At 36.6% G+C, this 26658-nt stretch overlaps 2 protein-coding genes across 2 annotated transcripts; one reads left to right on the forward strand and one right to left on the reverse strand.

Annotated features, from left to right (window-relative positions):
- The first annotated feature begins 557 nt into the window (after positions 1–557).
- Positions 558–10531, forward strand: LOC106179380 (RYamide receptor). The gene is made up of 3 exons (XM_013562992.2): positions 558–1876; positions 5687–6240; positions 6433–10531. Exons 1-3 carry the CDS (start codon positions 1648–1650, stop codon positions 6808–6810), a joined length of 1161 nt encoding a protein of 386 aa, XP_013418446.2. The 5' UTR covers positions 558–1647; the 3' UTR covers positions 6811–10531.
- Positions 10532–17124: 6593 nt separating this feature from the next.
- Positions 17125–26626, reverse strand: LOC106179384 (GPI-anchor transamidase component GPAA1). The gene is made up of 13 exons (XM_087010781.1): positions 26558–26626; positions 25988–26203; positions 25642–25726; positions 24916–25021; positions 24517–24676; positions 24236–24337; positions 23630–23826; positions 22567–22763; positions 21537–21713; positions 21071–21212; positions 20182–20378; positions 19416–19583; positions 17125–19180 (listed from the first exon to the last, which is right to left on the reverse strand). Exons 2-13 carry the CDS (start codon positions 26157–26159, stop codon positions 18913–18915), a joined length of 1971 nt encoding a protein of 656 aa, XP_086866907.1. The 5' UTR covers positions 26160–26203; positions 26558–26626; the 3' UTR covers positions 17125–18912.
- Positions 26627–26658: the final 32 nt, after the last annotated feature.

A 26658-nucleotide genomic window follows, 5' to 3' on the forward strand; every position in this document is an offset into this window, starting at 1 on the left:
GTAACCAGCAGTTCAAAGGGGGGGGGGGGGGGGGGGGTCTTTTCCTGAAAATATTGGTCCTTTTACTATGAAACATCTGTGAACCTAGATCAAATTTTATCCAGACCGGACCTTTTCCTTGCAAAATGGGCTGTTCGTTCGATTGACACACCATCATAAACAGATATTCGCACATATACATGTAATCTCTGCATTTATAGAGTAATATACGTCTGCAATGACTTACAGACTTGTCATTTATTGTGAAGTTTTTTTTTTACCAAATGGTTGTACTTTGGCTTTCCCATTTTAGGCTGCATCTCTATATGTATAGAGTAGTATGTCTGCAATGAATTATTTGGAACTACCAACTTTTGTTGAGGGTCATATATTGTAAAAAGATGCTTCATTCATTAAATAGGATGTCATGTCAGTTGAGAGCGTCTTTTAGTTTTACGCAGCACACAGAAACACACAAGGTGGGAAACTGTAGTAAAATGTAACATCACTTTACAGCAGAGACTGACGCGGTCATTCATGCCTCGAAATCTCCGAATTCTGACATGTGACTAACTTTATTAAGCCCAGGCTTTCATTCTTTAAAACTTTTAATTGTTATCATCGATTTTTAAAAGACTAATGACTGTCATAAGTTACGAAGAAAATAAAATTAAATTTAAAAAAAAGGATGACAAAAGACCATTTGAAAAGACAATGTATATTTATGGCTACGGTATAATTACACCATAAGAGGTCGCCCAATATCCGGAAGTACCACGCCATTAATTCGTTCCCTCTGGTTCCAAGAATATTCTTTGAATTGGTAAACAAAGGATAATTTAAAGTAATTGCTAATGTGACCTTGCCCTGTGCTTTACGTCAGCTGTGAGACAATCTTGCTATTATGTGGTCTTTTAATCCACTGGCTGTTTATGTATTGATGGAGCGGCTGTATTGGCAACAATAAGCAACAATTTATTTTGTAACCCAATTATTCCCCCCCCCCCAACCCCACGCGCGTGTGCGCACTTTTTTGCACCCTGCATATGAGTCTGAATGTAGCGACTGCATTTTTAGTAATGAACATATAGTGTGCATATGCAAAATAAGATATAAAGGCCTGGATTTATAGCCACGTAGGATAAACGAGATCAACCGGATCTACAACGTTATGCCCTGGTTTTTATGGAACTGTTCAATCCTGCAGCAATTCCATCACCCTTGGGGACTATACAATACAACCCAATTACGAGCATTACCATGAACAGGTACACACAATACATTCTATAGAACGCGACAACTTGTATTTGGACTCGCCTACACTTTACTAGAAAGAAGGTTAACGTTAATAGGTACGTGGCATGACTATATGGCAACCAAACCAATTAAAGGCCTTGATAACGCCCTGCACGCCCATTTACGTTTTTTATTGGTCATGCAGCGACGCCGATGACAGTTTCCATCGTGCTTTGACTCCAACCTAGAATTGAAACCAACCAATTGCGGCGGTCACAGATGACGGTTCTCGTGTTTTGGCAGGCAACTTCTACACCAAACGTTCAGAACTGTCAGTGACAACGGCAGGGGTGCTAGCTATATAAAAGACGTCGATGACAGTTTTCGCTGTGACACGGTTTCAGATCCTGCTGAAGGGAAAGCCGCGTTACAATGACCCTTTCAATGGCCATCATATTCTTCATTGTAGTTATGGGTGTGCTGATGGTGCTTTCGGTCGTGATGAACATTTTGGTTCTGGTTGTGTTCGGCAAGCAGAAGTCCTTACGCAATGCTACAAATGCTTTCATTTGCAACATAGCAGTCAGTGATGTGCTCTTCGCTGGAGTTGTACTTCCGCAGAACGTCCACGATCTCACCCACACGCACGGCTATTTTGAAGGTAGGTTATATCCAGACACTGATGTGTTCTTGCTAGAAAGGTTATATCAGCTGATTTCTTTATGCTTAACTGCTGTACAACTTGTGATTTATTCGTGGCCATAAGGATGTCATCTTGTTTAAAGATTTGAATTTTGGTAATTTGTACAGTATGTTTTAACTAATAAAACTTATTAATCCAATTTAAATTGGGTGATTTAAGAGAATTTTCTATTGTTCTGAACACTAAGTGCATTGCTATTCAGAAATTGTGGTTTAAATACCCACAGTCTATATATAGGTTTATGCGTTTCACCAATAAAAAATTATATGATTTATAAGCTGCCATAATCTCCAATTAGAACTGTCACCACTGCGGATGGAACAAAGGATGTTGCATGATAATTATTGATCAATAAAAACGTTTAGTTCAAATAAAGAGCAACATTATTATCTGGATTATTTGACTTTTACAAAAAATTATTTCAGATGTAGTCCTTGCATACATTTTCCTCAGGTAAAACATTTCCCTTGAAGTATCCCAAAATTGCCTCAGACACATATATGCATAAAAATAAGAAAGTGTTTGAAAATTAAACGCCCTTTTGTATAAATTCCTATTAAGCGTTCCTTGACCTAACAATACTCAATAATATCTGTGGGCGAGTTACACATGCACTAAAGGGGAAGGTCAGAGACCGCTGACTCTTTAGAATACATATTTATTATGTATATCCGAGGGGTTACATCAAGCAGGTGGCAAGTTTAATAAAGGCCTAATTATATCTGTTGTTAATGCATCCAATACATGACTCAGTATTGTGCGGATGTAATTATCTCGTTTTGATCTTGTTGTTTCGCGTGTACCGGAGACCGTTGGAATGGTTAAAAAACAGGATATTGACATGTTGATTAAGAAGCTGGAAAAACAGTAGCTAGCTAAAATGTGAAAAAATATCTTGCTGGGACGCTATCCACAAGTTTCAGAAAGCTCAAGGCGAAAGAAACCCGTGCTGAAAGCCTACTGCCTTCTTTCTTATGTGTACATCTATAGTAATTGTTTAGAAAAATTTGTGACACGTACAGATCCCGTGCATGTAAATGAGCATACATTTACATATATCGTTCAAAAATGTTTGTTATATTATTTAACATTTTCGTAATTAAGGTGACCAATAACAATAATTTGTTTTCACAAACCTAGAATGAAAGTCGTTCACGTTTGACACGAAACACATTTTGAGGTTTATTTGGTAAGCAAACAATTTAAAATGCCAAAACTTTAGGCAAGAGCACGTTTGGAGCCAATGTGTTCATATCTTATGGCACATCTCTAGTTGCAGTCCATAAGTAGCAGCAGGTGTTGTAATATGTTGAAAAACTTGTCACAGAATATCTCAAATAAATTTTTATGTTTTACGTTAGGTTTAGTTGGCATCACCCACGTTCCCTTTATGCAACACTTTATTCTGTAGTTTTAATATCTTGTTTAGAGATTTGTCTGCAAACAGTCAAAACTACATTAATTTTTTTTGTTTAAATTAGCAAATGCTGGTATTCACTTCTACGGTGAGTATCTTTTTATTGAAGATCTTATTGAAGCCTTTAAGATCAAAGAAAGAACACATAAGACAATGAACAGATAGGCCATGCGATTGATACCTAAAAAAATTCAAAAGACTCTTTTTAAAAGGCACAGGTGCCCCATAGAAAGGTTTATTACCTATAACAAATAAAACGTTTATGGCTTGCGGCTCACAGATACTAGAAATCATTCTTCAGTTCATGCTAATGGAGCACGCTAATGAACTCTTTGGGAAGTGGTGATTTTTTTATGCTGCCAAGATAAAGACTGTTAAAATGACTGAAAGGAATCGTTCTTTTCACATTGTTCACAACTGAAATATCAAACTAAGCCGCGGGGGGTGTCTTAACAATCCATCGGAAGGCAATAACTAAAACTCTTTCAAGAGATGATTTAAAGCATAACGATATGCATCGGAAGGTTTGAAAGGTTTAGAAACGTTTTTTTTTTTTCAGTGAATAATAAGATTTGATCAACGCCTTCTGGTGTATGAGTAGAAGATTTATGAACACGGTTGCGTATGATCGATATGCCGGTCAATCAGGGGTCACTCCCAATGAAACTACCGTTCTACGAAGATCCATCCTACTCCGCGGGGACTCTAGCTGAATGCAGTCAAATTAACACGCCTCCTCCTGACATTGAATAGAATACAGAAAATCTGGCGATTATACGAGGCTGTTGGAAACAAGATGAGGCGAACTGCCGTGTTTCCTGCTCTTGATGTTTGCAAAGATAAATATGTCAATAACACATTATGCTTATATGTATCGATAACAGCCAAATTATCTTTGTTGTGTCGAAAATTAATCCGTCTATTTTTCAAAGCAACCGTTAGTCCCATTAGTATAAATGTAACCCAGGAAATGTGAATGTCTTTTTTTCTGTTTACAAATTTTATACAGCCCATATGTTTCTGAGAACTAGAGAAATTGGAAAATATACTGCTGCAATCAATGTCACTAACGTTACTGGCAAAGATTTTATCATCATTGATAGAATATGCTAAAAATGTACTACGTTCTGCTATCGACAACTTCGCCCGTAGAATTCAAGTGTGCCTTCAACAAACAAAACACATTTGGACCATATTCTACAATTGACTTTTTTGGGGTCACATTTATATAAGGGCACCATGTATTACAAAAATATATCGGACGTTTGAAAAAATTCTACAATTCGAAAAAAAAAAAACATTGCACTGAAACTCAGAAGGCCAACAGAAAAACTACATTAATACAAAGGGCAGACCTAAGAGTTTTTGTAGGCATTTCTTTCACCAGCTTTGTCTCCTTTGCCTCCATTAACTCTTTTGATTAATATGTATGTAATCCGGAATTTTCCTAAAAAGGGAATTTTCCCATTTGTAAATTAGTTCTCAATGACGGGCCAGTCATTTAAACCCCTATGCTCTCTCCTCTTCGGAAGGAAATGTGGACATGTGGTATTTTTTATATGAGGGGTTTATCGTTTTTACGACCTGTATAGGATGTGGCGAAACTGAGGGTCGGTGAAACGGAGAGTTCACCCTCCGTGTAATTATACAGGTTAGGGTTAGCCTGACTAAAATGGGTCAAAATCTAGGGCGAGGTTTACCTGTGCAAAATTATGGGAACCGGACTTACTATCATGGGGGACTCTCTGTCACGTCATATAGGATTAAAAGCTTTGCTTCGTATGTACACATAGAGGATATGATGACTAAGGGGCAATTTTAAAGGCGGATAGTTTACCTTTAAACAACTTTTTCGTATCCTCCTAGTCCAGGGAGCATGAATGGTGTTCCAATTTCCATGGAGTGAAATCACGCACAAGATAATCAGATTGTGTGCACACAAAGGTTTCAACACATTATGTTTTCCATACACTACCAGGGTCACCAGAGCTTATCTGTTTCTGCAATTTCTAGAACGCTCAATTACCTCCGCCAAGGTGATTTCACCACTGTTTGTCTGTTTGTTTGTCATCAACATAACTCAAAAAGTTATGGACCGATTTTGATGAAATTTTCAGGAACTGTCAGAAGTGGGCCAAAGAACAGATGATTAGTTTTTGGTGGTGATCCGGTGATCAATAATCAATAACAATCAAAAATCGCTGCCTTGGCGGAGGTCTGCGCTCTCAGAGTGCTTTTCTAGTTACACCTTTGTTTTACAATAAAGGGTCCTACTTTGTACATGTGTATCGCATGACCTCGTTATAAGCCAAAATATTTCTAAGCCTTAAAAAATTTCATCCTAATTACAGATGCTTTCTTGTGCAAGGTTGTCAACGCATTGCCTCTGGTCTGCATTATGACGTCCATCTACAGCATGGTGGCCGTCTCATGGGAGCGGCGACGCGCCATTATTCGTATGGATCTTCCTCAAATGCCTTACTTCACTGCCATCAAGCTCTCGCTGCTCTTCTGGTTGCTTGCAATTGTTCTCTCCATCCCTACTTTCATAGAGTACAAAAAGACCACGGTTTGGGAAGGCAACCAAAGTTATGGCGTATGCGGCAGGGACAGAAACATAACCAGAGAATATGCCATCGCGAATGGCTTTTTTCTCTTGTTTATTGCCTATGTGATCCCGTCCGTCGTGATTCTGACGAACTATGTGATGTTAGCTATGTTTTTATGGAAGAAAAGTCATCAAGTGGTGCCCCAGTTGCAACTGGAAGGAGAGACCGGGGCTTCGAGAACGCAGGGGAATTTGGCGGTATCTAAGATAAAAGTCAGGATCGTGAAGATGTTGATCTTGGTCGCCGCCATCTTTGTGACGTTGTGGTTACCGTATTTCGTTTTGTTGATAATTGGGGTAAGTGACGCCCTGGCACTTTCACTTTAACTCTCATGCGCACACAGCTATGCGCGCTGGTGTGCAAGTGAAAGAAAAATATGATCTTTGTGCAGCAGTTTCGGCCTTTCAAAGGCCGTTTAAAATATAACGCTTTTGACATTTTTTTTATGTCATACCCCTTAAAATGGTTCTTTCATTTTATATTTACAGAAATTGACAGACGCAGACGAGAGCGACAACCTAGGTGGCGCTGTTAACATGGTCCGCATCACCTTGAGCGTCTTCAGCGTCTGCTATAACGTTGTTCTCTACCTCTTCTTCAACACACAATTCCGCAATGGTTTGATGAAGATCCTGTGTTGCTGCAAGCGCAATGGCAATCCGCACAGCGAGTCCCTTTACTCAATACCTCTAGGGGACCAGAACCAATCGAGCATGGTGCACCAGCCGGGCAGAGATTGCAACCCTGCAATAAGGGCTGGCACAGACTGTTTGCTCCCCAGTGCCGCCTGTATTGACAAACACGTAAGCTTTGCGAGCATAAATAGAGAACTAGTTCCCAGAGAACCTTGTATTATATCATGTTGAATTTTAATAGATTCGCCATTATGATAGCCTTGAAATACGTTTCACACCTTGTATTATTTAAAGAAGGAACGAGAGAACTTGTTTTTGTAACAGTTTGAACATGATATCGTGTTCCTCTTTGTGAGGTGGTAGAACCCTTGATGTCCTTCGGGGATAAGTATTACTTTGTATTTTCTCAGCAGAACGTTTAAGTGCAGCACTATTCTAGATGCAAACGTGGACTACCAATCACAGCAGCACAAAGACTACTTATACCCGCAACATAGATAAAAGACAGCCTTAGCTAGCCATCTATATGTGCGTGAGGCGTTTTCTGAGATGACAGTCTTAGCTCGAAACATGGGGTTGAGCTTAAGTGCTTGAAGGCCTATTACTTAAAAACGAGATACTCTGAGAACGCAGCATAGAAATTAATGCCAAACAAAGGTGACACTTGGTCGTGGACTCAGGGTCTCATCAACACATGCAAGTGTTGCCGTTTTGATTCAAAATGCTTCAAAAACGATAAACTACCAACATGTCTTAGAATATGTCTATCGAGCTCGATCAAGTTTAGGCCGACAAGTCGATTTAAGATTTACTAGCATGGGAGTGTAACTGGGATTTAGTGAGTCTGTCTTGTCGCAAGTGTTATTGCAACTGGATTAGACATAGTGCACAAGTGACTGGGGGAAATGAACCGTAATTGTACGTATTTAAGCATTACGGTTACAGCATTCATAGTGACAGCGATATTTCTGTTAATATCAATGACTCCCTTCAGACGTAACTGCTATATCGTCACCTTAATTTGCATTTTCCCAAGAGGCCGTATTCCTAATTTTTAAAATGATGAACAAGAAAAATGCATAGATTATTGCCACGAAATATTTGGTTACAAGAAAGTGGATCGCCTTTTCACGTTAGCAATCAGTATATTGTCCTTTGTCAATCTTTGCTAATCCTTTTAATTCATTCAAAGGGTTGTTATAAGGATCCAAACGAGTTTCAGGGTGGTGGTTTTGATCCCTTTCCAGTGGCCAAATCAAATTTTCATTCTTTAGCCTCACTCCGAGCCAGTTACAGTCTTTAGTCGACCATATGTCTGTACATTTGAGTGCCTTGACTGCCTGTTTTGTTAGAAAGGCCCATCAACGGTTTTGTAATTTGTGTTATGTACGTTGTATAAAAAAAGCAATTTTAGCTTCCTTCGGATTTGCTCAATTATAAATTATTTAATAATTATTATAAAGGAATCACTATTTGAAAAGGTGATAATGTTTGAAGTTACTAGATGCAGCTTCATCAGCAGAGCGCTATTTCAATTGGTCTTTGTTTTCTTGCCATAAACTGGTAACAATTAAAATGATTTTTAAAAAATAGATCTGGAGACTATACCGGAGGTTGCTTCGCCACAATGAACCTCATACACTTCACATATTATGACAGATTTGCCTACGTACAAACGCCCACAAACGATCCATTCTATTGCTATTTCTAAGTCGATTCGCTGCGTTTTACTGATTAAGCGTACTATTGTGGAAGAGATCCACTGGGTATCATACAATAAATGTGCGCTCGTAAAATTATTGATCACACTCACGCCTAACTTAAATGAACATGATATAAATTGTGATCACTGATTTTTACAAAGCAGTACAACAGGAGGGAAGTCAAGGAACACCTGCCCCGCCTCCATCCCACCCTACCCTCTCAAATAAAGAAGGTTTTAAGCAATATAAAACCTGATCGATATCACTGTAAGGGACAAATGAAATGTGCAATTATTTATTCTCTGTGTGGTGCTTTAGATACCCCTCCCTGATTGCCATTAGAAGTACAAGTAAGTTCGTATTCTAGTTAGAGTTTCAGACAACACTCCTTGCATAGGCTTTAATCTATTAATTCATCACATTAAAAGTATCTCACTTTATGCAAACAGAAGAGAATTAAACCACTCTGGAATGTCTGCAAAAAGTATGTGAAAAAGCAAAAAAAAAAAAAAAAAAAAAAAAAAGGTGTATATATATTTTTTGGTCTTTTTTCCTACTGGGTCTTCAAAAGACAGCCGATCTAAGGAAGAAATGGGAAAGTGTAGAAAAAAACATTTATATTGGGGGGGGCATTTATGTTATTCTTGATTACTGAAGTTAAAAGCTTTATCTTAAATACAAAGATCTCTATAAAATCGCTATAGCCTACTTAGATTCTTTGTTATAACTTAAATATACATGTATTTTATATCATTATTAACGATCATTTTTCTCAGTGTGAGAATATTTTTGTATGAAATTATGAAAAAAGTTCGTATTCTATATTATGTCAAAATATGGATATATTATATTGTGTCAAAACATCCTACTGGTCCTGTATGTCAGTGCACAGAATTCTTCATTTGGGTAAGAATGAATTATATATATATTTCATATAAGTAAATAGCTTTGCCACAAATTACAAAAGTATTTGGTTGCATAAGAGCATGTAGCCATCAATTAGTTATCAGAACATTTAATTTTGGTTACAAATTGTTGCAGAGGCTGTTGCTTTGATAAAAAAAAATAAATGAAAATATAAGTTGTCTCTGAAGAGGATTTAGATGGTTGCACAAAGATGTGCGCGTATCGACACTTATTGTAGATGAAGTCGTATGAGGCACTTATCTTTGTTTTTATGGAATCTTCCCAGTGATATTTTTCTATTGAGAATAGCCTCAAGTGGTTTGCCCCGTCACTGTATCAACATGACAACGAGTCTGGCAAGAAAATAAGTAGCAAAGAACAATTTTCTTACAGAGCGGCTACAAGGGTCTTAAATTATATAAAATCCCATCCCTTAGCCATAATAAAGAGGGTTCCGGAGTCCCCAGATACAGGCTGGATTCCCAGTCGAGTACAAGCCTTATAAACGGAATAGGCGTTTACTAACACTACCCGCAGATCTTTTGGCACTAACGTCCATATTAACCACAAAATATCCACAAATTAACCAGTAAATGAATAATTGCATTAATTTCAAGAAGCATTTTTTCAACCACCTTATATACATTTACAACTACTTCCGTCGTATAAACTTAGGTACCTGTTATCGACATATTTAACAAGAATTTTAGAAAAATGGTATTATGCGCTCGCAAAAAGCTATCACAGTAATGCTCTTGTTAATGTACTACCGGTAAATACCATTCGGAAATTAAAAGTGATGGTAGACCCGATTACGTTGTCATTCTCAGTGAACCACCAAATGCCACAGCTAGCGCACTTTTAACCAGTTACGAAATAGAAGCTTTACAAGTGTTTTTAATGTCATACACGAGGCCCAACACGCCTGTCTGTCAATTGCTAAACTAGTGTATCCAGGATTTTACTAGGGGGTACGGGTGTAAGGGACAGGGACAGAAAGCTGCTTCAGATGACATTGTCTGGATTTTCTTAGGCTTTTTATCTTATTAGTTTTCATTTTTGAAGGGTTGCTTTGGGGGGGGGGGAGAAGGGGGAGGAAGAGGTGACCCACCCACCCCCTATCCTAAACTATTGCTTGTTATAAGAAAAAGTGTGAAAATGCGTAATAAGGCGAATTTTTATTGGAACATTTGAATATACAAAGAAATCCATTTATACTTTGTTCCTGCTCAACGGTTAAAAGATCTGAAGAAGTGTAGATAGCATATAAAATATTTAAATATATTTTGTTACACATTGTTTTAACCCAATGTTGTTATTTATTGTTTTCAATAAAAGTTTGAAGAAAAATGAATAGTCTTCTTCATTTTGTGATCCTCTGTTCGATGCTTTATATATTGCCATTTTGCATTGTACTGGTATGTAAGAGCCCCGTACTTGGCCAAAACAGTACCACGAACAATCAAAACCAACGGCTGCCCCAATGACAAACATACCTGTTTACTTTACAATCCAAATTTGCAAAATTCCAAAACCGCCACAGGTCCTTATCTGACAGCCTGGCTTTTAGAGGTTATTAAGCAATAAATTAATGTGGATTCTGATAGAATACACTTTGAAACTCAAGGCATCAATTAATTAGGTGAGTGTGGTGAAAACCGTCTGTGTTAAAGCTTTCATATCTTGTATGACAGTTCATGTCATAGACCAAGTGGTTTTAAAAAATCATTACTTGGCTGCCTCGTCAAACGCTTGTTTGCATTTGGATAGAAAATACATAACTTTTCATCGAGGATGACACATATTAAACAATAAATAAATAAATAAACACAACTAAGTATTTTTTATCCTCGTGCCGCACATTCTGTACTAACATTGTACTGGGTTCTTCAGGCCTTGGAAACGAAATTGCCGTACTAGTACGTAAGAAATGGACGAAAAAAGGTCACAAATTATTCGCAGCCAATAACGAAATGTTCGCAGTCGGTATCTACACAATCCCACCATGGTTCAAGTGACTGATTCGGTGGTTGAAATAATATAGCTAATTTCTCGGTGTCGTGTCCGACATAGTATATAACGCAGGCTTCATATTGCTCAACAGACCTAGCTGCTCTCTTGTGTAACTTTGCAGTTTCCTTGAGTAACTCTGAAGAAATGATTATGTCATACCCTGCACATTAGCCATACACTGTGGGCTTGCAGTGGGCTTGCAGTGATAGTGCAGTGGCAGTGCTGCATCGCGAGATTATCTCGTGACACGGAGTTGTCAATATTGTTACCATGGTTTTAGGAGGCATAACAACTATAAAGGTGTCATAGGCCACATTCAGAAGAGGGGACTAACTAGTTCGAGGGTCAAATATGGCCGACCCACTTGAATACTTCCCCACGGAATATCTAGTCAGTGTCTATTAGCGGATTGGACGGCAAGCTTTGTAGTAAGTCGCCCTCGGACAAGTTAGTTCCCTATTCTGAATGGGATCAGAAACTTAGTATAATTCATATGTATGAATTTGAAGTTGTGTGTCTCCTTATTTTGACTGTGAGGATAAAAAAGGAAAGGGATGCACCGAATACTTATCAATCAACAATGAAACTGCTCGGAGGGTGTTAAGCAACTGTACTGAGATCGAAACCGCTCCGTATGATAAATTTTCAACTGACAAACCAACTTTCCTCGACGTGAACTCAAGGCCATTTCGGAGATATGGTATGGCGTCGGTATTTTATGCAAACATACTCTCTGAACACCATATAGACATTCATGGTATACAGTTTCATCGTAAGACGCAATTGGCATATGTAACCTAGGCTTTAATTAATCAGAAACATAATGTCCTATTTCGCTCCCGAGTAGAATTGATTAAACCTTTTGTAAATTTAAGACATAACTGCGTAAAATTGGGCTTAAAACTTGATCCACTTGTGCCACACAAAGCTAATACAAATTAACGCCAGTAACTTTCAAAACAGTAGGTAAGCTCTTTCTTGATTGTCACCTACTGTGATGCAAAAAACAGCTTAAAACGGAAGTATTTCTTAGAAAAAAAGGTCCAAGAAGGTTAAGCAGATAATTGTATTCCTGTTCGACTTCTACATAATTAGGACAATTGTATATTGACAGTATTACAAGGAAACAAGACAAAAATATACTTATAATTAATACTATAATAATTCTCGCTCCTCACCCAAACCCAATTTACAGCTTCATATGAGGTCACAGGCGTGCTCTTAAAATATTCGGTGTACAGATTACAAACTATGTTTGATTATTTAAGGGTCCCACTTGAAGAAGTCTGTATCAAAGTTTCACTCTCCTGGAACCATGAATAATAATAAAAAGTAATTCATCGTTTAACCCCAAAAGGGAACTGAGTTAACTTAGTGGCAACGTTTTACCCACTTTGAAAATTCAATCATCACTGGTTTTGTTCTTTAATTAATCTTTTACAAGTATAACGTTGTACAAAATTATGATAATATTCTGTATAGACCAGTTAATTTTTGAGCGACTTTTGTTTGCTTGTCACTAAATATTAAAAAAGGGGGGGGGGGGGGGGGGAGTACACCCTGCTGACAGTAAAATAAGCATTAAGTTAACTGTTTTCCATTCTTGGTCCAAATATTGCATCAGAAATGCCAAATTATCATAGAATCACAATATACTTTTCAGTTAGCAACAGAAAACCCTGTTTCCTATTGCACCAAGTGCTTGTGGCAAGATGAAACTTTCTGACAATTTTTCTGGGGTACACAGGCCTACGTAACGTAGTATTAGCCATGAAGCAAACCCCTTGCAGTTCCAGTTTGAATATTTATAAAAACATCATATATAAAACGTCATATATAATTTACCACGACTGAATCACTACAAACTAAAATATATCGGAACGCGATATAAAAATTAAAAATATATATAAACATATCGGTACGTTACCGAAATATACGTTGCCATTTAGGCTACCCACACGATGTATAGACATGGTATGAATTAAAAGTACATGTAAAATTGAGACAGCCGTGGATTGTTGTACTATAAACATATATGTTTTTAAAAAATTGAATGCAACTTTGAATACATTCAATTTTATTTATTTATTTTTTACTTTTTATTTACTTATTTATTTATTTATTATTATTATTTTATGTTAAAGCATGTGAAATGCGCCTCTATATTGGGATTGGGTTTCCTATATCTTGCATCCACTAATGCCGTAACCGCAATTGGTTTTCGTAACTGCAATTTTTCTCTTAATGACGTTCTAGTAAATCATTCTCAGAACATAATGTGCACGAAAGTTTTAAGGTACTCTGCGCGAAATTTACTCGCCAAAATGAATTTTCTTGAAAGAAAAATTTCTACTACTGACGAATTGCTTGACCCGTTCGTGCACTTGGATTCGATGATTTATTCCACGATTAATTAAATGGTTTAGTTCTTAATGGCTGGACAGTCATATAGAAGGACATATCTTCCTGTACATCACAGAAGGAATTTTCGATGTCAGGTACTTTTATTTGAGGATACTATTTTTAAAAGCTATGCAGTAGTAGCTTTTGCAGGATACGTAAGCAAAGAAAATAGGCTGGGGAATTTTCAAACGCGCACAATATACATTTAAGTCTAAAAAAAGCATGAAAAAATCTTATGTTTGGTGTAAAATGAACCGAGAAAACGCCTTAAATTAATGGCCTATAGAGGATAAACTGTGGATTGAGAAGAATGGGAATAGTAATCAGCTGAAAGGGTGGATGCCTTATCTACTTAGCGTCTTATGGTACGTGATGCACACGCTTATCACAATATAGGATTCAGTGTTGTGTCCTCGCCATAATGAAACAAGAATGTCATTGTTTTAGATGTTCTACATGCAGATCATAATTATGTTGTAGTGTTTTCTCCAGATAAAAATGATTAACAGTCAAGCAATATTGTTTTTATTCCACCAACATCTTTGCGACCGTTTAGAGTTAGACTGTTGGACTGGTTCGACAAATAAACGGTGTGAAACCCTCTGGTTTTCTGACATTGTTTCTATCTTCCTTTTGCTTTGCCGTACTTTAGGAGCAAATGAGTAAATTATATGGATGCCAATAAAGATAAATCCTTGCATAAACCAAGCTGTCATAACTAAACTAGGGCGATACGAGGTTAATGTCATTGCCTTGATGGCCGATTGTGGCTTAGCTTTATGTCCATTTACTGTCATTTTCTCTCTGTCGTATTACCTCTTATCGTGTTAGTCATCTTGCTCTTGCCTCACCTGAGTAACGAGTTACTGTACTAGACATTAGGGAAATGGAAGGACGGTGTGTTTACATGTATATAAAGTGCACTATAAACGGTGTCGAGCGTGTGTGTGTGTCTGCGCGTGCGTGTGTGTGTGTGTGTGTGTGTGTGTGTGTGCGCGCGCGAGTCGTTTTATAACGAAAATGTGGCGAAATCAATATCACTTCATTCATAAAATGTCACTGAAAATCGCTTTTATTATTTCGAGGTGATGCATAAAAAAATTCGAACTGCCGGAGATGACTTGATTTCTTTCATTACCTAGAGCAATTACGTTATAAACACTTAATGGTCATGGTTTGGGAATAAAAACGGACTTTTCTCCATTCTCAAACATAAATCTCCTGAATACTCTATCAAACGTCACCTTTTCCATTCACTTTAAACACTGACGTGGTCCATGCGCTGCCGTTTGGATTAAACATTAAATTTCGCCACGAACAAGTTATGAAGGATGGGGAGCAATACTTATTTCTCTTTTTTGCCAGATACAAAGTGTGATAAGCTGAAAATGGTCTACAAAAAGAAGACGTAGCGTAGTTCAAAGCAATAAAAACAGTTCCCTATTTTTTTGTTTTTGACACTTTTCATTGTCAGTTCAGTTAAGTGGACAAACCAATGCTTTTAACTAACACTTTTGTTTGGCAATAATGCATAGTTTTATTTCATTCGTCGCCATAAATATTGATAACTTAATGCCACTTGACAGGCCAGAGCGTTCCGGCACTGCAGTTCAGTTTCTGTAAGACTTGCAATACTTCAAAATGATTAAGCACGCAGTGATTAGGTGCCGCGCACAGCGTTCATTTTGCTGATATTACAGCCAAAAGTAAGAATATGGCACCATTATATATCAAACAGAGGTATTAAATATACATGAAAAAAAAACTGATTATAATGTTAGTGTGCGAGAACTAATGTAAAAAGAACGGTGAATTACTATACTGTGAATGCTTGGTACATAAATCATAACGCTGACACCAGATATATGGTTCAAATATAAGATCGTCGTATTGCTCTTGCTTGGAATGGGAGAAATGGAAATTTGTTAAGCAATTTTCATGTACATATGGGGTTTCACATATCTGCTTAATTGATTGGTAATATTATTCATTACAAGTATTGCTTTTGTTGCTTTTTTATAACCTTATAAATTATTTCAGTTGAATCCCGTCATACGCGTTTAGTTCGCCTAAGGGTAACTTAACATAAAAGTGAGCATTTGAGTCGCGTCAATGAGGCACATACTTAGTGTATTATTTTGCATACTTTTGATTTGCCCCATTTATTTTTCTCTGTTTTATGTTATAGGCCTAGTCCCCTCAAATATGACAAGAATTCAATAATAATTAAATAGTGATATTAATAATAATGATTTTATTGAGCACAGAAATGCTTTTACATTTAAAGGCTCTCTAACTACCATATATTCCTTATACATGTATATATAGGTTAAAACTGTTATTGTACAAATATTACGCAAATTATAAAAAGTAATTATGCAAATATTACCCAAATTAAAAACAGTATTTATGCCAATATTACGCAAATTATAAAACAGTTATTATGCAAATATTACGCAAATCATAAAAGTCATTATAATGGAAATATTACGCAAAATGTGTGCGCCACTGACGTGACTCAAATATTCGCTTGTTCATGAATGACTTCTCAGACATTTGGATACGCACCCTCGGCAAATCTTTGAAAAGCAACGATACTGATCATCTGGCACAGCTAGCTCCAAATCACTCCCCCGGGGCCCGTATATTGCGGACAATAAATTTGCGGAAAACACTGAATAGAGACAAGCGTCTCACCTGCCTTAACCTTGCTGAGACTTATGGTCTGAAGTCGTGTTCCCAGTTAATTTGATTGGATTTAACTCGGTATGACCAGCCTTAGCCGATTGCCTGCTTTCAGTAAGGTACCAAAGCATAGCAGAGCACGGCTTCACGAGAATTTACCACCCCTAAATGATTTCAACTTTGAAATCTAAGACTCTTAGAGATAGGCCGGTCTAATGTGGTCGGAAACACGACCGAGTACGACTCATCGTGAAAAATTGGGAATTAGTAGATATAGGTTTACAAACGGAGATTGGGCAGTCTTATTACTTTGCGTGATTATGATGCACTGCCAATCTCCGACACAATTATGCTAAAGAAACTTCCAAGGCTGCGCATTCTAGACGCGAAAGGCAACACTGTGCAATGTCAAGTTAATTTGACATTTTCTGTCAACTTTGAAGCGAAATTCATTAAGACCATTTGTAATTATAGAAAGGAACGATCTGAAATTGTTTCCTTATTCTCATACCAAATTGCGTTTATACACCTTTCTGGACAATATATTAATCACATCGTGTACGCTATATTGCATATTATGGGAGTTCTCAAGGGATTTTTTTCAATAGGGTAATTTGACAAAAAAATGAACATTTGAGTCACGTCAGTGACACTTACATTTCACGTAATATTTGCATAACCGTTTTGTTCATCGATTTTTTTTCAATATAGGTTATTTTAATATATATAAAAATAATGGGACAAGTCAGGGTTGTGTATATATTACACAGAATAGGAGTCGTTGGGGTGACTTTTTTTTTTTTTTTGTGTGTGTGTGTGTGTGTGTGTGTGTGTGTGTGGAAAGACCCAGTATTGAGTTTAAGTCTACAAGCAATTCCAAGATTCCTTGTTTACAATGCTCTTTATTAAGCACTGGTTGAAATACATGGCGCATCTTATATATATATATATATATATAATCATTTTTTTTATACTTGACAATTTTTATTTGCTTTCCGTACACCTTACAGACAACATTCGGTGGAGATCAAATTGTGATACAATGTAAAGTTCATGATGCCTATATCTCTTTAACATTTTATGTCCTTGTGAGCAGTATGTTCTACAACAGAATCGTGTAACCCAAACTACACAAAGGACTGATAAAGCTTGGTCTTGGCAGACCAAGGTTAAGATAAAAAATACATGACAACCTATTATTGAAAATATGGCTGTAACCTACATTTGCTCAGCGAACATGTATGAAATCATTCCCAATAAGGAAATCATCACCACAAAATATTTCATAAACGCAACTTTGACAGAAGTTGTTATCCATTAATTCAAAACTCTACCCAAAATGGGTTTTAGATCGAGTTCATTTCCGTAGTCCCTTGCGCAATTCCTAACCATTCAACGTCATCACACGCCTACGTGTGTGACACCAATTTCGGCGTTTTCTACCATATTGATGTTCAATCGTTTTGAATCATGATATATCTAGTTATCAAATAACAAAAAATGGCTCTATTTTAAGAGCAAACTCAGTCCCTTCCGTCTTATAGTAATAAGATGTATAAAAACAGCGACTGACTTAGGATTGTCTCCGCATGTGTTCTTTATAAATCAATCATCCGATGGCTGAACTCACTGGTAACACAAGGACATTTGAGCATTCCTACTCCTAATCACACATACATGATGTGCCCTGTGTCAGTTTTACACAACCTAGTCCACATACAATTCTTTCACTGTACGCAAAGGAAAAATGTACCAGAATACCAACAATTTCAGTCATCTTTTGGACCCAAAAGTCCAGAAATGCACTTCAGGCCCATTTCTAGAGGACTGCCAATCTTGGTTTGACCAATCTAAGCTACTGAGCAATTTTATCCATATTGTGTCTGAATACAACTAGTTTATTGTAAGGAGCAGTTCTTATCCATTTTTGTCTGAATACATTTCGTTTACCATAAGGAGCAACTCTTATCCATAGTTCGTCTGAATACAATGTTTTAAATTATTCTGAAATCATTCTGTGCAAATACAATTGGTGTACCAAGGAGAAGTTCTAATCCATACTTTGTCCCATTTTATCTTTTTTCATAACTGAAAAGTCTCATGGTTGTAGGTAAAAGCTGATTTAATTCAATCAATATTCAATTTCCAACAAAATTGATGAACTAAACTACATAACCTTATGCTGTCCCTGAGATCTTTGAAAAGGGGACCTGTGACTGCTACTAAGCTGAAAATTATTTGATCAATGCACTAAGTCTAGACTGTCTTTTGAGATTGTTGAGGAAAAAAAAGACGTAACAATTATTGATTGCACTTCTAAGCACTGTCCAAACCCATCTCACAGCCAAGACAAAGGCATATCTTCCCAAGCCTTTCAACAAAATAGATATGACCGAGGATGTTACAGATATAACAAATCCTTTCATACTTGAATGATTCACAACAGTTTGACCAACATTTGGAGTCCTTGCTGCCTTTCTGTTGACACAGAGGTGCTAGATACAGACGTGAGCTTTTCCTAAGCCCTGTGCTTCACGTGATAAAGTGATATATATCCTTTTGTAAAACATCTGCAACATTATAAATAGCTCCATTGTAACCCAGGCTTGCACTTTCTTGTTTGTTATGACCCAATCCATATGAGACACCAAAATGCCAACCAATTTGGAAAAATTCCTAAACAGATGACGCAATATGTCCAGCTGCCCAATAGCTGGCTCTCTACCATGCCCAGGATGAGTGGAGTCTTCATGTGATCCCAGCTCTGTACAAGCAGGGAGGCCACGTCTGCTACTTTCTCTGTCATCATTTGATTGGCTACCACTGTTATGTATAAAAGAAGGAATGGAGATACCAGGAGGAGGAATGAGGCATGGAGTATCTGGACAATTCTGAAAAAAAAAAAAAAAATATATATATATATATATATAATAATAATTAAGAATTTTTTTTGGAATTAAAAAGTTAAAATGCAACTATTTTTTGAAAATCATTTTTATTACATGGTACAAAATAGCTCTGACAGCATCATAAATGCAAAAGTCAAGCAGTGAAAATCTCACACAGCAACATGGGGTTCAAATTCAAGACATGACCAACACAAAAGCCCTAACATCCGATACCAACCTATTATTACTTGGCCACATAGCCACACACACTGGCACCATTACGGCAGCCAGAAAAAATGCTAGAGATATATTCATGAGTGCAATGCTAAACAGCACCAAGCCCTGCACAATGAGTGAGACACACTTCAATAGCTTCCAATCTGGACGGCTTTTTTCTGAGAGTGACCTGAAATCATGAACAAAATAATTAATTAAATAGAAAGTGACACGGTTCTATTAGTAAACAATAAATGTAAATGCTCACTTCATTTACTGACTAGCAAAGATGGTCAATTTTCTCCCAAAAAATTATACACTTTTAAAGGTATCTGTTAATGTTTTCCTTCAATACTAAATTAAATGCAATTACTATGCTTTTAAACACTACATTAGATTACATTACTTAACACAGCACAGCATGGATATTGCTAAAAATGATATTTTTCCATAAAACTTGTTACTATCCTGTAATATGAACAACAATTTGGCTTCCTGTTAGTGAGTCACGCCCCCCTCTTTTTGTAATTATATTTAAATTATATCTCAATATAATTACATTTGGTACAAGAAAAGACATAAGAAAATTGAAAGTATTCACCTTTCTCTTACATTTCGTCTGTTTTTTTTTTTCTTCAAACAGGGTTTTAATAGAAAGAAATTACTTAAACAAACATGGAAATTTGCTAAAGAAAGTCCAGCTAATACCCTTTCAATCCTTGCCTCAAGACTTAACCCAAAGACACGTGACAGGATCTATCAGTTCAGACTTAATATTTATTCTTTACCTTTTTAAAAACCTTGGCATGGCCAGGGATGACAGAAATAAAGCTAGCATCCCATAATGAACAGCTTCTGCCACATGTAGGTGTAATGGCATCCCTAAATCTACGAAGAAATCAGGACTGAAGTAGGCAAGGAGGCCAAACAGCTGCGTGATGAAGAGAATGGGGATCACACTCAGCAGGCCTTTCTTTTCTTCCTCCTGCAACAAAAGAATTAAACATAAAAATGAAAAAAAAATAATAATAATAATAAGAGCAATAATATAACACACAAGGAATAGTAATGAAATGTAAACAGGTAGTATTTTTATTCAGTGTTAGCTTGTGTCCAGCTCAAATGATAAGACTTCTTTCAGTGATGTAAGAGCTATTCACTCTTTACGTTAATAGGACTTTTCATCATATAGTGCATTCACCACTGAAACTGATAAACTTCTTTGTTGATAAAATTCCACATTTATGGAACCACTGACAATTTATTTCATGGCACTTAATTCCATTACTGTAATGCATGTTCTAATGAATCAATCAGAATAAAGTACTAATCAGACATTATTCTGTGTTTTTTTTTAATCACTGAACATTAGTTGTGAGACAAAACATTTAATAGCCTAGGATCCCATTACGTTTCATCAGAACTGAATCTAAAATCTTAGAATTCCATCATTCCATGTAAAACGCTCATGTCTGAATAATCAATAATAATTGGAATACTTTCAGATGTAAAAATTTAATTCTACATCTGTAACAAATATACCTGTGTAAAATTTGAAAAAATAAATGTTTTATGAAAAGCAAGGCCAAGGTTACTCACAAAGACGTATCAAATCCCAGTTCTACTTCAATCCCTGATCTCGATTTTAGAAAAAATATGTGCTGAGCTACTATTTACCTTTTCCTCCTTGTGATCTTCAACTTCATTTTTCTGTACACTGTCCCCATTAGCCTGATCTGTTTCTTTCTTCTCTTTTTCAGTTGAAACACCTTCCTCCACCGTCTCGGTACAGCTAATCCACATAGCCACTGCCTGAAGACTGTTAAGTTATAACAACCTATATGATTCTTTTGTAATTTGAGCAAAATCATTCAAGAGCAATTGCATACACTAAATCACAATTTAAGCAGTGATTTTATAAAGTCACATCTGTTTTTTTTTCCTTTTTTCTTTTTGAGATAGGTGACAAAAAAAAACATGCCTAACTTTAAGAAAATATGTTGAAAAGCACTGTTTATTAATAACAAGTCAAATAATCACAAAGTGTAGATAACATAGTATTCAATGTATGTAATATAATATAAACATGAGTCTAAAAAGGCTCAAGCTTTTAACATTTTGTACAACCTGTTTGAATGATCACTAATAAATCATAGTAAAGGATATTTTGATAAGACTCCCTGCCACCATTATGGCAAACGGAGGCATATAAAGACCTATGGAGACATATCTGCTGGTACTTGGGAGGAGGTAGAAGAAGAACGACTGGTGAAATCTCTCCAGAAGATTGTTTAGACTGCGGAAGATGCCCTCTACTGTTCTGTAACAAGAAGAAAGTGGCAGTGAAGTAGGGCTTAACAATACCAGCTGGATAACTGGTCAATAATTACATCTCATCATAGATCATCAGCGCAGGACCCGTTTGTCCTGAGGAAGGCTCTTGAGTAGAGCTGAAAATTTGACGGTAGGAAAGCATTGTCTGTGTAATTATTAATTCATGAATACCAGCTGGGCTTAAACATAAAATGGTTCTGAAAATGTAAACGACAATATATATGTAATATTTTTTGTTAATAAAAAAGCATCTTTGTCTACTTGTATGTAATAATAATAATAATAATAATATAATAATTCATTTTTCTATGGCGCATTCCATTAAAAATATCAATGCGCCTTACAACATTCACTTAAAAGAGCTAAATAACACAATACTAGTATAAGAACACATTACAATTTTAAAGGACTAAGAACTAATTTAAAGAACCAATTATTTCATATTCTAAAGTGATAAGAAACTAAAATCACAACATTTAAAATTAATCATAAAATTACAGTACACCTTATTAAAAACTAAAATTAACTATATGATAGTTACTGATAGGCGATTCTAAAAATATGAGTCTTCAATGTATCTGTGCATGTGTTTTCTGACGTGTGTGCGAGCATGCAGGTGGACACGTATGCATTTTTGTAAGTAACTGAGTATATAAATACAAGGTTTGTGTCTTTTCAGTTATCACCATCATTGATCATTTGCTGAATGAATCGACTAATTGGAATATATTCTAACTTTTCAAAGATTACAAAAATAAATAAATAAAAGAAAAAAACAAAAAAACAATACTGATAACATATGAAAAAAAAAAACAAAAAAAACCCTCAAAACAGATCACCTTCCCATGGGCCCATATCCCTGAGCATGTTTTCCTTTCTCCTTCTTTCCCACTAGGGTCAGGGCCTCTATGTTATACTTGAGGAAGACCCCGTGGTTGTTATTGGCGCTGCCTGGAGCCTGGGTCCACATCATCAAGAACATGGTCTTCAGGTTCTGCAGATAACCCTCAAAGGTCTCTGGATGATAGGGGTCATGCTGGCACAGAGTGGATAAACATATTAAGATGAACTCCTGCCAGTGTGCTTATACTGTGAAGTTAAGTCATCTTTTTTAATTTAACATAAGTCAATTATTTTAATCTATTTCAGTAACTTCACTTTGGAATGGACCCCAAGGTATGGACAAAGAAAAAGAGGAAGGCCAGTGAAACGATGGAGGGATGAATTAGATGACTACTGGAAGTCGTGGAAGAAGAAACCTTGGCCAAACTGGAAATCTGAGGCTCAGGATAGGAAACAATGGAAAAAGCATGCTGAGGCCTTTGTCCAACAGTGGAACACTATAGGCTCTAAATGATGATGATGATGATTTCAGTAACTATATTTACAATTTAATCAAAATGAAGAAGTTGCTTATGTCTCCAAGAGGGAGATGCAATGCCATCAATAAGACTAAACTGTTAGTCCTGCAAGAGATTTTAAAAACTTGAATTATCATTTTTAAATTAGCACATTTTGATTCAGCCAAGTAGTTGTAAAATATTTAACACTAAAAGCCACAAAGCACATGAGTATAATTAGATAAAAAAGCATGTTACATGCTTGTTTTTTATAAGTGCAAGAACAGCACTCCTTAAAAAAAACAGAAATTGTTATGTAGTATCATAAGTGCAATTACCACAAATGCTTCAGTTACTGAAATACCACACAGGCTGAAACCTTTTTTTTTTTTTTTTTTTTTTTGGGGGGGGGGGAAGGGGGGTGTCAAGTAAGCATCAAAACATCAAAACAGAATTATTATTACTGTAACAAATTATCAAAATATTCATTTGATTAAGCTGAAGTTATTCATCAACCTATGTAAAACAAATAAAAAATACAATTCCAGAAATCTATTAATACCTGGTCTTTCAACAGCACATCAAAACCTTCCTGACGACTTATACGAACTACCAGATTGAAGAGGTCAAGGTTAGGCAGCTGCCCATTCAAACCCTCAAGCCTGAAGTCAAACGATGAAATCTTATTGGTGGGAACTTCCAGGTTAATGGCGGCCTGAATACTTCCTCCGTGTCCTTCCAGGCTGTTTGATGAAATCACTGAAAAATACACATTAGGGGATGATAGGTTGTAATAACAGACTTTCTTAACTTTCTATAATTCTATGTTTTCTGGGTTTTTGATGTTTAAAGGGCTATTTAAGGACTATTTAAAAACTTCAGAAAAATTTAATATTGTAATATTGATCCAAACCAGAAAACACAGTAGTAATTTCATCCTCTTAAACCCATCTAAACCAGAAAGGTCAAGGCAAGAGGAAGGCCGAGGAAGAAGTGGGTAAATGGAGTACAAGAAATCTTGCAATCGAACAACATCCCACTCAACCTAACATTCCAGCTCACCAGAGACAGAAAATTCTAACTCTTTCTCCCCTCGACACCCTAAAGGGTACAAGAATGATGAAAAAAAACAAACAAACAAAAAGGTAGTGTTTAGTTTGGGTCTCACATTCAGATTTGGTTTCGTGATAAGCATCCAGCCAGGCCTGCATTCCTATGTACTCATGCTCTGTCACCACAAAGATGATGTCTTTGGCCCAATATGATGACTCTGAAATAAATAAATAAATAAATAAATAAATAAAGGTGTGGATTTGTAATAAAAACCTGCAAATAATACACTGGGGAATTTCAATTAAAGTCTGCTCTTATGATAATATTCAGCAGGAGTTCCCTCAGAGCTGAATCAATCAATGTAGAAGAACAGTTTCAATGGGAATGAGCCCTTACTTCTGAAGTGATTAGCCATGGTCAGCATGAGGGCCAGACCACCATGTGTCTTGTCCATTACAGTGGTCACTGTTCTAAAGGGGACGGTCAGCACCAAGGCCTCCGTGCTTGCTGCACGAGATGCACGCATGATGGCATACACATTTTGGCCAGGAATTTGCTGTAAAAAGGAAGATAAGAGCAGCATTAATTACAGTGGTAAATTTGGCAAAACCGTGATGTTCTGTGTTGTGGGGTGGTAGGGGACACACACACACACACACACACACATTTGTCTTAAGTTAACAAAACCATCGAGAAAAAATAATCAGATTTTTTACCTTAAAAAAAATAAAAAGAGTCCAATTTAAAAATACAAATGTAAAACCACATTAAAAATTTATATCCATTCAGACTTGCCTTTTCTCCAAATATTTTGAGTGGGTATCTAAAGGTGAAATTGTGTATGTATACATCCAGTCCCAGGTCCATAAACTGGTTATATATCCACTTCACTGGCATGACGCTAAAGAACAGGGCACATTTCACTAGGATCAGTTTAAAACTAGGAAAGCACTCAGAGAGCACAGACCTCTACCAAAAATAAATAATTAACTAATCATCAACCATTAATTAATTAATTCATGGATCATCACCATAATCTATTACTTTTAAGTCAATCTATTTTATGGAAAATTTCATCACAATCCATTTATAGCTTTCTGAGTTAAGCTGGTGAAAAACAAACAAACAAGCAAACAAACAGAGGTGAAACATCTTTCCTTACCCTTACTAAACCCTACTCCGAAATCTTGAGTAAATAACTGTGCTTTTATTATCAATGATTATAACTTTATATTGGTGGCAAATGGATAACACAGTACACAGAGTGCATATTACAAATATCATATGCAAATAAGACCCCATTCCCACAGATTTTAGATCGATCTATCCCTGTGGGGAGTCTCACTAGATTACTGTCAGCTTAGCTGGCTTAAGCGTCTGTCCCGCCTACTAAAAGCTGTAAGGGGATAATTAACTGTCGTGCGCCCTCGGCTGACTGCAATTTAGCGTGAACCCCCAGGGAGTTAGGTCGATCCGGATGGATCGATCTAAATGTCTGGGAATGCACTCTAAGACACTTACTTTTTATCTTTATTCAATTCACTTTTTAGCTGACTATAATATCCCTCTGCTTCTGAATCTCCATAAAATTGGCTCCTCACTAAACCTAAAATAAAACAATTCACCCAAGTCTAATTTTCATTTAAAATGTAAATGTAGTGTCTCTAAGCACAACCATAGTTAGGCTACTGGAACCTTTTTTACTTTGCTTTAAACGAAACTGAATGCACCTGAAAATTCATTAGCCCCTAACTGCTAGAGGAGGCGTGTCATTCATTTAATTGCATACAGCAAGAGACCCCACGGGATTGGATTGATCTACTTAAAACAATTATTTTACTGGGAACACACCCTGTCTTATTCTTACCAGGAAGGAGAGCATTCTCTGAGAAATAGGTCCCTGCATTTAATTCTTGGTATGCCAAAGCCAGGAACCATGATAACCCGACTACATAACATAAGAAGCATATTTTGTTGTTGTGTCTGGTTATGCTGCCCACAATGGTGGCCCTGGAAGTTGGGTTTGTTAGCAAACCCATGTCACTTGTTAACACAGTATGGCACCAGTAGTATTGACACCACTCTGAAAAAAATGTAGCATTACTAACACTATGAACAAAAAATTAAAAACACGTTTTTTTTTCTATTTTTAATGTGAAGAATAGACCGCATGCTTGCCAGGGACTCTCTTGCTCTATGAGTTTGAAAACATGCAGGTTGAGTACGTGTATAAGTACTGTAAGGAATATCTGAATATTCATTACTGCAACTCGAGCTTTTTGCAATTCCACAGGCTCCGTCTCACTCTGAACCAGTTACTGTCAAAATATTACATAAAATAATATCACGTGCAGTTGACAAACTCATGGCATCAGGGACAGGGACAATGGCCCTGTGCGGGTAGATCTAGAAATCACGCAAACACAAATCGAATTACCTTTGTTAACCGATATAGGGGCGAGTTGATTCAAAGGAAACTCATGCAAACCGGAAATGAAAGACCGGATGCGTGAGTTCAAATGCGCATTGGGCTATTAC

Source organism: Lingula anatina, chromosome 4 (genome assembly GCF_051362555.1).
Source record: "Lingula anatina isolate TDL-2025a chromosome 4, LinAna3.0, whole genome shotgun sequence".
NCBI classification, from domain to species: domain Eukaryota; kingdom Metazoa; phylum Brachiopoda; class Lingulata; order Lingulida; family Lingulidae; genus Lingula; species Lingula anatina.

What these genes read in the sequence shown, in the direction of transcription:
- LOC106179380 (XM_013562992.2), top strand. Translation starts at nt 1,648, where the DNA reads ATGACCCTTTCAATGGCCATCATATTCTTCATTGTAGTTATGGGTGTG. An exon ending in CACGCACGGCTATTTTGAAG is followed by an intron (nt 1,877 to 5,686) that starts GTAGGTTATATC and finishes TCCTAATTACAG; the next exon opens with ATGCTTTCTTGTGCAAGGTT. An exon ending in TCGTTTTGTTGATAATTGGG is followed by an intron (nt 6,241 to 6,432) that starts GTAAGTGACGCC and finishes TTATATTTACAG; the next exon opens with AAATTGACAGACGCAGACGA.
- LOC106179384 (XM_087010781.1), bottom strand. Translation starts at nt 26,159, where the DNA reads ATGGGTTTGCTAACAAACCCAACTTCCAGGGCCACCATTGTGGGCAGC. An exon ending in TCAAAATATTTGGAGAAAAG is followed by an intron (nt 24,677 to 24,915) that starts GCAAGTCTGAAT and finishes TCCTTTTTACAG; the next exon opens with CAAATTCCTGGCCAAAATGT. An exon ending in AAGATCACAAGGAGGAAAAG is followed by an intron (nt 20,379 to 21,070) that starts GTAAATAGTAGC and finishes CTTTTGTTGCAG; the next exon opens with GAGGAAGAAAAGAAAGGCCT.